This window comes from Lynx rufus, unplaced genomic scaffold, assembly GCF_022079265.1.
Source record: "Lynx rufus isolate CCGP_SWC_20201006 ecotype Redwood Valley unplaced genomic scaffold, mLynRuf1.p SCAF_5, whole genome shotgun sequence".
NCBI lineage: Eukaryota > Metazoa > Chordata > Mammalia > Carnivora > Felidae > Lynx > Lynx rufus.
This window is the reverse complement of record NW_025814867.1, coordinates 27,315,164-27,327,833: the sequence shown is the minus strand read 5'-3', so window position 1 is coordinate 27,327,833 and position 12,670 is coordinate 27,315,164. Positions and strand designations below refer to the sequence as shown.

The 12,670-nt window shown below is 37.3% G+C and overlaps 1 protein-coding gene across 1 annotated transcript in view; it reads right to left on the bottom strand.

Moving 5' to 3' along the window:
* NEK11 (NIMA related kinase 11) overlaps nt 1–12,670 on the bottom strand; it is a 261,051-nt gene that overhangs the window by 156,274 nt on the left and 92,107 nt on the right. Inside the window, exons 6-7 of the mRNA XM_047099560.1 lie at nt 1,833–1,982; nt 1,618–1,696 (exon numbers count right to left, since the gene is read on the bottom strand). Of these exons, the coding sequence (XP_046955516.1) occupies nt 1,618–1,696; nt 1,833–1,982 (229 nt within the window). The remainder of the gene's footprint in view (nt 1–1,617; nt 1,697–1,832; nt 1,983–12,670) is intronic.

The following is a 12,670-nucleotide window of genomic DNA, read 5'->3' as shown; positions in this document are numbered from 1 at the left end:
TTAATTTGGATTTTTTACAAAATGTTTATTTTTTTATTTTGAGAGGGGTGGGAGTGGGGCAGAGAGAGAGAGAGAGAGAGAGAGAGAGAGAGAGAGAATCCCAAGTAGGCTCCATGCTGTCAACACAGGGCTTGATCCCATGACCCTGGGATCATAACCTGAGCTGAAATTGAGAGTCGAATGCCCAACCAATTGAGCCACTCAGGCGCCCCTAATTTGGATTTTCTAAACACTGCAATCGAATGTTATTTATCCTGATTACTGAGTTTTTGATGGTCTCTTTAATTTTGTCCACGGGCAAATGCCTTACTCACCTCATGCTAGTCCCAGCAGATCCCCTTGGATTCCTTTCAACTTTTTTTTTTTGGTATGCTCACAGCCCCATCAGGGTGGTTTTGATCCCAACAGTTAGTACCTGTGCCTCTTTTTCAGCGGCCTGCCCTTAGGCTAATGGAACTGGCTTTGCATAGGGAAAGTTATACATAGCGAAAGCCAAAAGTCCCTGGGAACTTCTACCTCCCTTCCGTCCCCTGTCCTGCTCACCCCACTTTTCCTCAGGGGCTTCTGTAGAGAGCACATTGTTGCATAAGAACCCTCCCCTCCATGTCTCCCTTTAGAAACATAATCTGACTCTGGGCTCTGTCCCAGCTAATTCCCTGTGATTCCAACATTCTCTCAGGCTCTTTACATGTCTGGGTGTTTCTCACCATCTCACTGGTAGAGAAATGTAACTGACTCTTTCTTTGACCACAAAAGCCATCCCCTTCCCTTACTTTACAGCATCCTGTGTGCTTTCTTCCTAGTGTTCCTGATAATGTATGATTACTTTTTCTTGGGTACTGGGTCCTCTTCCCAGCAATCAAATTGCAAAAGACGGGAGCCATAGGCCTTCCTTTCAGCACCTCCAGCATCAGCACTGCGACCAGCACACAACTGATGGGTGCACATCAAGTCAGCATCCTTGTTTCCTGCCAACGTAGAAACTGGACGCGGACGAAAAGGTGTGCCTATTTTTGAAGATGAATGACTGTTTGTGGGTCCACTTAAAATTAGTCATAAAATTAAAGGAAATTTGCCTGAGGCACTCACAAAAGCCTAATTTAAAAAACAAGAACAAAAAAAAATCTCCAATAGGGTACTGTTTGCTTTTTTCTTACCACCAGAGGTAGATTCTCTGCATCAAAATTTCTAATCTACAGGAAAACAAAATAAATTCACCTGATCAATAAAATGGATTATTAAGACCCATAACAAAGGAGTGGAATAACAAAGACTCAGTGAAAACCCCAGATTTTAGTAGTATTAGTAGCCCATTCTTGCCTTAGCAGAAATATATTTGCAAAGTAAACCAAGAGCTCTATGGGTCAATGTTGAGTTTGGGCCAAAAATGACAATCCTAACTTCTCATATCTGGGGCTCCAGGTAACTGTGGAGTTCACACACCTTCTTTTCCAAAGAGATTGTCTGACTAATAATTTCCCTCAGCTTAAAAAAAAAATCTTATTTCTCCTTTCTCACTGATTCTTGATGCATCTTATTCTCACAGCATATCTTCAAGTTCTAGAATGTATATAAATGCTAATACATGTTTCCCAGTATCCCTTCCATTTTAAATACCTGTAGTTGTTCATCAATGTAAGGGATTTTTAAAATTTCTATAGCAGATGGTCTCAATGAAGGACTCTTGTTCAACATGCTGTAATGTTTAAAAAGAAAATTATTTTAAGAAAAGAAAAAGAAAAAAGAAAAGAAAAAGAAAATTATTTTTCAAATGAACTAAAATATAAGTACAATTTAAAATTGTTTTTGTGGCAACATATTTATTTCCATACCGTTCCATGATGGTATTCAGTTCTCTTGGGTATCTCTGGGGGAGAGAAGGCGTGTCACCTTCAACAATTTTTAAAACAATGGACAAGAAATTGGAGCCAGTGAACGCATGGTTCATGCAGCACATCTCATATAAAATGCATGCCAGAGACCTAAAGACAAAGTCAAAGAAATTAAATAAGGAACAAATGCCCTATTTTAAATTTGATCACCATATAAAACCTTGGATGTATCAGGGCATTGGTTGTGAGACATTAACATATCCTTTGATTTTTTTGTTTGTTTAAAAGCTTCAGTACTATATTTCTTTTCCATTTAAACACATGTTTAATAAATGAAGAGGGTAAAGTGAAAAAAAAAAAACCTTACAAAAGGTAAGTCTGAATGACCACTTTTTGTCAGAGGAAAACAAACAAACCTACTATGTCTGCACACAGTAGGGTAAATAAACATTTGATCAACGTAGTAAAGAAACTCTATGAAGGAACAATAAAATACAGCTAAATATCTTTCTAAGGCAGTTTTGTTAATTATATGCAAAATAAAATTTTAACTTATCAGCCTAAACTTCCCTCAAATGTGTATCCAAGCATTTTGAAAAGGAAGCTGGCATTCTTTATTAGTTTTCTGAATAGAATCCATTTACAAGTAGGGTGGAAAAGCAGCTACTTGTAGCTCACATTAAAATGTATATAATTCTCCCTTTGAGGGTATGAAATAAGAGTATTAAAATTCTAGATCAGTCTGACACTGATAGGATTAACCATGCAAATCAGTAACCTCTAAACCAGCAGAATCATCTTTTAAATAACTCTGCATCATTAAGAAAAGGGGGAAATCTTGCCTGAACTTAATATTAAGAAAGAACTGTACTTCTCCTAAATTAATGGATTATTTTTAATCTCATGAGTATTTTGGATTATGTAACTAGCCAGGTCTCCCTTTTCATGTTAGTTGCTTGAAAAATCAGGAATAAACTTACAACCAACCTTGTGTAAGTTGTGTTTTATCTAACTTTAAACACTGTCCCACTTTCTTATAAAAGGCAGTGTCTGTATAAATAAATATATACATGAATACTATCATTTTAACCATTTTGTGGGTATCATAAAAATGTTCACTAATAAGAGAATCTTGGATATACTGAATACAATGAGATGTTTCTGTTTCAGTACATAACAGTAACACTAAACATTTCTATCTAATTGGTACTTTACATATATTACAAAGCAACTTCCAGATATAACTAAACAGAATCTCATAACTTCATAGTGACGTACAGCCACTATATTTTTCCCATGCAACCTGGCTCTAAGAAGTTAAACGGCTTGATCAAATTCATAAGGTATTTTCCCTTCCACATTCTAGACTATTTTTATTACAGAACGCCAGAAAGAAGGAGGATGTTAGGAGAAAACCCATGATAGTGACTAGAACACCAAGATCAATGTAAATATTATAAATTATGAAAATTATTTTTGTACCCATCCATAAGACTATTAAATAATGTAGCACATATTTAGGTTTCTATACTAGGAAAAATTTCCTTCAATAAATGTGAAATAAAGACATTTTTAGACAATCAAAAATTAAGAGAATTCGTTGCCAGCAGGACAGCACTAAAAACAATCCCAAAATGGAATTCTTCAACTTGAAGAAAAATGATTCCAGGCAGAAACAAGGAATGCAGGGAGGGTCACACCTGTCAGAATGGCTAAAACTGACAACACAAGAAACAACAGGTGTTGGTGAGGATGTGGAGAAAGGGGAACCCTCTTGCATTGCTGGTGTGAATGCAAACTGGCGTAGCCAGTCTAGAAAACAACATGGAGCCTCCCCAGAAAAGTTAAAAAAAGAACTATCCTATGATACAGCAATTGTACTACTAGGTATTTACCCAAAGGATACAAAATTGCATATTTGAAGGGGTACTTGCACCCGAATATTTAGAGCAGCATTGTCAACAATAGTCAAACTATAGAGAGGGCTCAAGTATCCATGGACTGATGAATAGCTAAAGAAGATGTGATATGTATATATAAATACATATTGAAAGTTTATGCTTTTATTTTGACATTGAGAACAAGATAAGTATGCCTACTATCACTACTTCTATTCAATATTGTAATGAAAGTGCTATTCAGAACAATAAGGCCAGAAAAAGTTAAATGAAAGTGTGTGTGTGTGTGTGTGTGTGTGTGTATAAAATGACAAATAAAAATACAAATATACAGTAATTATGTTAAATGTAAATGTATAGTTTCAATTAAAAAGACTATCAGACAGTAAAAATTATATATATAAAGATTAGAAAAATATATTAAACTGTCATTAGCATGTCAACATGGTTATGTATGTAAAAGGTCATTTCAATAAGCCTGTGACAAACATTTAAAAAATGAAATGCATAATGCCATTTACATTAACATCATACAGTGTCAAATACCTAGGAAGAAATCCAATGAAAGATATACACCCTACACTGTAAACCACAATACATTGCTAAGAGAAATTAAAGAACCTAAAAAAGGGGGGGGTAGGGTGGAGGGGGAGAGATCCACATGTGTGGTTTGGAGGAGTCAAAATAATGAAGATGTCGATTTTTCCCAGAATGACCTATAGACTCAATGCAGTATCAATCAAAATCCTAGCAGACTTTTTGTGGGAATTGACAAACTGATTCTAAAACTTACATGGAAATGCAAAGGGACAAAGATAGACATGGTACATTGGAGGTCTTATATTATCAAATATCAAGATTCATTATAAAGTTACATTACTTATGAAAATGTGATATTAGCAAAGAAGAAAAAATAGACCATGGAATGAAACAGAGGGCTCAAAAACAGATCCACACAAATTCAGTCACTTGACTAATGCAAAGACAAACTGCACTATGGTAAAGAAAAAAAAATGATCCTTTTAACAAATCATGCTTGGCCAACTGAATACACATATGGAAAGTAATATATGTGGACTACTATCTCACACCAGACACATGCACAAAAATCACCAATTTTTACTATGAAAAATAAGATCATAAAGCTTGTAAAAGAAAACAAGAATATCTTCCTGATCTGGGGGCAGGCAAAGACTTCCTAAACAAAACATAAAAAAACACTGGCAGTAATGTTATGCACTGATAAAATGGACTCCATTGTAATTAGGAACTTCTATTCATGAAAAGACACCACTAAGAGAGTGAAAAGGAAGAAACAGAGTAGGAGAAGACATTGCAGCTCAAATATTCATCAAAGACTGGTATCCAGAACTGGTTAAAGTTCATTAATTTATTAATTACAACTCCTACCAATCAATAAGAAAAAGGAGAGAACCCAATGGAAAAATGGACAAACGACTTGAAGAGACGCTAAATGGCCCCAAATCATGAGACGTTTGACATCATGAGTCATCAGAGAAAATGCAAATGAAAAGCACAGTGCAGCACCACTATACACTTTCACCGTAAGAATTGGTGAAAATGAAAAAGACAATATCAAGTCAGTACTTGTTACACTATGAGAAAAGTTTTCTTAACAAAAAGAGAGGGGAAGGCTACACATTACTAGTAAAATATAATCATCAAATCGAATCAAATGCTTTTATTTGGGTGGATATGTGTAAAATATTTGTGTGTTATCAACTCTGCCCCAATATGCTGACTTATTTTCCCCAAAGAAGAGTCTAATTTGAACCTTGAGAATGTTTAAAATAGTAGAGCTACATACAGGTCTATCAAGATTTGCTAATTCTAAACTCTCATTGTATCAGTGAGAAAACCAAAACTCAGAGAAAGGAAGTAATTTGCCCAGAAAGGTACCATATTAGATCAGCTTGTTTGGTGTTGGTATTGTTCTCATTCAATATATCTTAAAAATATTTTCTAAAAAATTTACACTCACTACATACACTCTGCTATGTAATCTAATGTACATGTAGTAATTTTAACACTGAAAAAAAGGAATGAAACTCACAGGTCTAAGTGTAGAAGGCTATCAATCACTCAGCACCCACATACTCTTCTGAGGATTTAATTCAGCTCCTTCTGTGGGCTCAGAGTCTTCTTCAGGCCTTGGGTTAAAAGCACAACAAAGCCAGATAATCTCTCCTGGCTCTGATAGGTTGAAAGGGCTGGATGAAAGCAACAATCTCTGACACAGGACATTTTGAGCTGACTTGGGAGCAGACTATTATATTATCTCTATCAATAATACAAATGGTAACAATAATAATTGTAATCAGAAAAATACTAGCTGAGGGGCGCCTGGGTGGCTCAGTCAGTTGGGCGACCGACTTCGGCTCAGGTCATGATCTCGCGGTCCGTGAGTTTGAGCCCCGCATCGGGCTCTGTGCTGACAGTTCAGAGCCTGGAGCCTGATTCACATTCTGTGTCTCCCTCTCTCTCTGACCTTCCCCCATTCATGCTCTGTCTCTGTCTCTAAAATGAATAAACGTTAAAAAAAATAAAAATATAATAAAGAAAAATACTAGCTGAAATTTTAATAGTGTTTACTATAAATTAGGCCCTGTTCTATATTCCTTACATATATTAACTCATTTAATCATTCTCATAACAATCCTAATGAAGCAGAAACTATTATTATCACTCCCATTCTTCAGATGAGGAAACCACAAGATTAGGTCAATTGTTAATGCTTCCATATTGAGTAGCTGGTGGAACTGGGATTGCAACACAGTTTGTCTGGCTCTAGAGACATGAAGTCTATGCCATCCTGCCTCTCAATGCTGTATTTCTGATCATTAAGGGTTCTTTTGAATTGGAAATCATGGCTAAACCAATGGAAGACCTTCAGGCAGGGGCTGATTTCCCAAGCTTACTTTGGGTTCCACCTGGAACCATAATTCATCTTCAGGGATCCCTAGGGCCTAAGACAAGCCATGCAGGGCATCAGACCATGGCAAATATAGGGCATACAAACAATGAGATCCTCTTTGGCAAAAGGAAAGGAAGGTAGGCAAGTTTGGCTTTTGTTTTTCTGTTGCTTCTCATGGAAAGGGAGTTAGTGGTCTATTAAGTACAGTGAGTTGATCATGAAGTCAAACTCTACTTTTATGGAGACATAACTCTACCAAAGCCACATTTGATGGATATACTAGGGTTATAAAAAGCTGTGTAATTATCTGGCTAAACAGACTATAGAACAATTAGATGTAGAGACTAACTTAGTAATCAATTAATTTTGATACAAGACTATTCTCTTTCTTGGAAATCCTCTCAGCTTCACTAAAGGCATTCTGTTTTCCATTCACCTGTCTCATTTTGATCTAGTGAGATTTACTTGCACTTGGGCACATGGAAGAGTGACTTGTAGAAAGGGACCTTCCCTGGTCCCTGTGCACCTGCCTGCAATAGATATAATCTGATTACACACACCACCAGGACACTTTGGGCAAAAGATTTTTGATTATCCTGTTACAAGTTTTTTTTTTTTTAAGTTTATTCATTTTGACAGAGAGAGAGAGAGAGGGAGACCACAAGCAGGGAGGGGCAGAGAGAGAGGGAGAGAGAGGATCCAAAGCAGGCTCCAGGCTCTGTTCTGTCAGCACAGAGCCCAATGTGGGGTTCAACTCACAAACCACGAGATCATGACCTGAATCGAAGTCAGATGCCCAACTGACTGAGCCACCCAGGCGTAGCTATCCTGTTACAAGTTAAAATTTATCTACTATATATACATTTTATTCTAGTAACTATACATCTGTGTACCTATGGTTTTAATTTTTTTCCAATTTCCAACTAAACATTTCTAATGGGAATAATTATATAATCTTGAACTCATCAATTCCATCCTTTTTGAAGATGTTTATCTTACTTGACTCCCAGTCTTAAATCTGGCAGTGAGGAGGTGGTTGAGGGGAAAGTAGAGGGCAAGTTGAAAAAAAGAAGGTGCATTTTATTTAGAACTCTATGATTTGTATTCCTTTTTTTTTTCCTCCAAAAGATAGCTAACTGTGAAGAAGTAAGCAAATAAATCCCTGAAGGAGGAAATTTAGCAGTGAAAGGGAAATCTGGGATCAGGTGCGTGTGAAGCAAATTACACCTGAACTCCATAAACTCACCATCTGTCCAGCTTGACCAGAACTACCCAAAGGATTTCAGGAGCACAGGTTGATAATGAATTGCAAATGAAACTCAGACGTTGTCTTGTCTCAAGGAACTAAACTTACCCTTTGAAATCTGTCCAGACTCTGCAAACAGAAACCTATCCCACCATAGCAATGCATGACTCTGGTTGGGGCAGCTTTACTGATCTTTTAGATATTTTTATTTTACATAATTGATGATCATCCTGATATCTAGAAAAGAGTACACAGGGGCGCCTAGGTGGCTCAGTCATTTAAGCGTCCAACTTTGGATTTCAGCTCAGGTCATGATCTCACAGTCCTGGGGTCTAGCCCCACACTGAGCTCCATGCTGGGCATGGAGCCTGCTTAAGATTCTCTCTCCCGCAGCAGACCTATCCACAGAAACTTGGAAGGCCAGAAAGGAGTGGCAGGATATATTCGGTGTGCTGAATCAGAAAGATATGCAGGCAACAATTCTTTTTTTTTTATTTTTTTTTATGTTTTATTTATTTTTAAGACAGAGAGACAGAGCATGGGTGGGGAGGGGCAGAGAGAGAGGAAGACACAGAATCTGAAACAGGCTCCAGGCTCTGAGCTGTCACCACAGAGCCTGACGCGGGGCTCAAACTCACGAACTGTGAGATCATGACCTGAGCCGAAGTTGGACGCTCAACCATCTGAGCCACCCAGGAGCCCCTGCAGCCAAGAATTCTTTATCTAGCAAGGCTGTCATTCAAAATAGAAAGAGAGATAAAAAAAGTTTCCCAGACAAACAAAACTTAAAGGAGTTTGTGACCACTAAACCAGCCCTGCAGGAAATTTTAAGGGGAACTCTTTGAAGGGAGAAAAGATGAAAAAAAAAAAAATATATATATATATATATATACATATAAATACCAAAAGCAACAAACATTAGAAAGGACCAGAGAACACCACCAGAAACTCCAACTCTACAAGCATCATTAGGACAATAAATTCATATCTTTCAGTACTCACTCTAAACATCAATGGACTCAATGCTCCAATCAAAAGACATAGGGTGACAGAATGGATAAGAAAACAAGACCCATCTAGATGCTATTTACACGAGACCCACTTCAGACATAAAGACACCTTCAGATTGAAAATAAGGGGATGAAGAACCATCTATCATGTTAAAGGTCAACAAAAGAAAGCTGGAGTAGCCATACTTATATCAGACAATCTAGACTTTAATATAAGGACTGTATCAAGAGATGCAGAAGGGCATTATATCACAATCAAGGGGTCTATCCACCTAGAAGACCTAACAATTGTAAACATTTAGGCACCAAATGTGCAAGCACCCACATATATAAATCAATTAATCACAAACATAAAGAAACTCAATGATAGTAATACCATAATACTAGGAGACTTCAACACCCCACTCACAGCAATGGATAGATCATCTAATCAAAAAATCCACAAGGAAACAATGGCTTGGAATGACACACGGGACCAGATGGACTTAACAGATATATTCAGAACATTTCACCCTGAAACCGCAGAATATACATTCTTCTCCAGTGCACATGGAACGTTCTCCAGAATAGACCACATACTGGGGCACAAATCAGTCCTAAGTAAGTACAAAGAGGTTGAGATCATACTGTGCATATTTTCAGACCACAATTCTATGAAACTCAAAATCAACCACAAGAAAAAATTTGGAAAGGTAACAAAAACTTGGAGACTGAAGAACATCCTACTAAAGAATGAATGGGCTAACCAAGCAGTTAAAGAGGAAATTAAAAGTATATGGAAGTCAATGAAAATGATAACACCACAACCCAAAACCTCTGGGATGCAGCAAAGGAGGTCATAAGAGGAAAGTATATAGCAATCCAGTCCTTCCTAAAGAAGGAAGAAAGATCTCAGATATACAACCTAACCTTACGCCTTAAGGAGCTGGAAAAAGAACAGCAAATGAAACCCAAAACCAGCAGAAGACAGGAAATAATAAAGATTAGAGCAGAAATTAATGCTATCGAAACAAACAAAAAAACCCCAATAGAACAGATCAATGAAACCAGAAGCTGGTTCTTTGAAAGAATCAACAAAATTGACAAACCACTAGCCAGTTTGATCACGAAGAAAAAGGAAAGGACCCAACTAAATAAAACCAAGAATTAAAGAGGAGAGATCACAACTAACACAGCAGAAATACAAATAGTAATAAGAGAATATTATGAGCAATTATATGCCAATAAAATGGGCAATATGGAAGAAATGGACAAATTCCTAGAAACATATACACTACCAAAACTGAAACAGGAAGAAATAGAAAATTTGAACAGACCTATAGCCAGTAAGAAAATTGAATTAGTAATCAAAAATCTGCCAAAAAACAAGAGTCCAGGGCCAGATGGCTTTCCAGGGGAATTCTACCAAACATTTAAGGAAGAGTTAACACCTATTCTCTTGAAGCTGTTCCAAAAAATAGAAATGGAAGGAAAACTTCCAAACTCTTTCTATGAAGCCAGCATTACCTTGATTCCAAAACCAGACAGAGACCCCACTAAAAAGGAGAACTATAGACCCATTGCCCTGATGAACACAGATACAAAAATCCTCAAGAAGATATTAGCCAACCGGATCCAAAAATACATTAAAAAATTATTCGCCACGACCAAGTGTGATTTATACCTGGGATGCAGGGCTGCCTCAGTATCAGCAAAACAATTAACGTGATTCATCACATCAATAATAGAAAGGACAACAACCATAGGATCCTCTCAATAGATGCAGAGAAAGCATTTGACAGCATCCTTTCTTGATAAAAACCCTCAAGAAAGTAGGGATAGAAAGAGCATACCTCGAGATCATAAAAGCCATATATGAAAGACCCAATGCTAATATCATCCTCAACGGGGAAAAACTGAGAGCTTTCCCCCTGAGGTCAGGAATAAGACAGGGATGTCCACTCTCACCACTGTTATTCAACATAGTTTTGGAAGTCTTAGCCTCTGCAATCAGACAGCACAAAGAAATAAAAGGCATCCAAATCGGCCAGGAGGAGGTCAAACTTTCACTCTTCACAAATGACATGACACTCTATATGGAAAACCCAAAAGATTCCACCAAAAAACTTCTAGAATTGATTCATGAATTCAGCAAAGTTGCAGGAAATAAAATCAACGCACAGAAATTGGCTGCATTCCTATACACCAACAATGAAACAACAGAAAGAAAAATCAAGGAATCGATCTCATTTACATTGCACCAAAACCCATAAAATACCAGGAAAAAATCTAATCAAAGAAGTGAAAAGTCTATACACTGAAAACTATAGAAAGCTTATGAAAGAAATTGAAGAAGACACAAAGAAATCGAAAAAGATTCCATGCTCCTGGATAGGAAGAACAAATATTTTTAAAGTGTCAATACTATCCAAAGCAACCTACATAGGCAATGCAATCCTTATCAAAATAACACCAGCATTCTTCACAGAGCTAGAACAAATAATCCTAAAATTTGTATGGAACCAGAAAAGACCCCGAATAGCCAAAGCAATCTTGAAAAAGAAAACCAAAGTGAGAGGCATCAAAATCCCAGACTTTAAGGTATACTACAAAGCTGTAATCATCAAGACATTATGGTACTGGCACAAGAACAGACACTCAGATCAATGGAACAGAATAGAGAACCCAGAAATGGATCCACAAATGTATGGCCAACTAATCTTTGACAAAGCAGGAAAGAATATCCAAAGGAAGGAATAAAGACAGTCTCTTCAGCAAGTGGTGCTGGGAAAACTGGACAGCGACATGCAGAAGAATGAACCTGGACCACTTTCTTACACCATACACAAAAATAACTCAAAATGGATGAAAGACCTCAATGTAAGCCATCACAATTCTTGAGGAGAAAGCAGGAAAAAACCTCTTTGATCTTAGCCTCAGCAACTTCTTACTCAACATGTCTCTGGAGGCAAGGGAAACAAAAGCAAAAATGGGACCTCATCAAAATACTGGGACCTCATCAAAATAAAAAGCTTCTGCACAGCAAAGGAAACAATCAGCAAAACTAAAAGGCAACCGACGGAATGGGAGAAGATATTTGCAAACGACATATCAGATAAAGGGTTAGTATCCAAAATCGATAAAGAACTTATCAAACTCAACACCCAAAAAACAAAGAATCCAGTGAAGAAATGGGCAAAAACACGGATAGACACTTCTCCACAGAAGACATCCAGATGGCCAACCGACACATAAAAAAATGCTCCACATCATTCATCATCAGGGAAATACAAATCAAAACCACAATGAGATACCACCTTACACCTGTCACAATGGCTAACATTAACAACTCAGGCAACGATAGATGTTGGCGAGGATGTGGAGAAAGAGGATCTCTTTTGCCCTTCTGGTGGGAATCCAAATTGGTGCAGCCACTCTGGAAAACAGTATTTTCAGTCCTCAAAAAACTAAAAATAGAACTACCCTAAGACACAGCAATTGCACTACTAGGCATTTATCCATGGGATACAGGTGTGCTGTTTCAAAGGGACACATGCACCCCCATGTTTATAGCAGCACTATCAACAATAGCCAAAGTATGGAAAGAGCCCAAATGTCCATCGATGGATGAATGGATAAAGAAGACGTGGTGTATATATATACAATGGAGTATTACTCGGCAATAAAAAAGAATGAAATCTTGCCATTTGCAACTATGTGCATGGAACTGGAGGGTATTATGCTAAGTGAAATTAGTCAGTCAGAGAAAG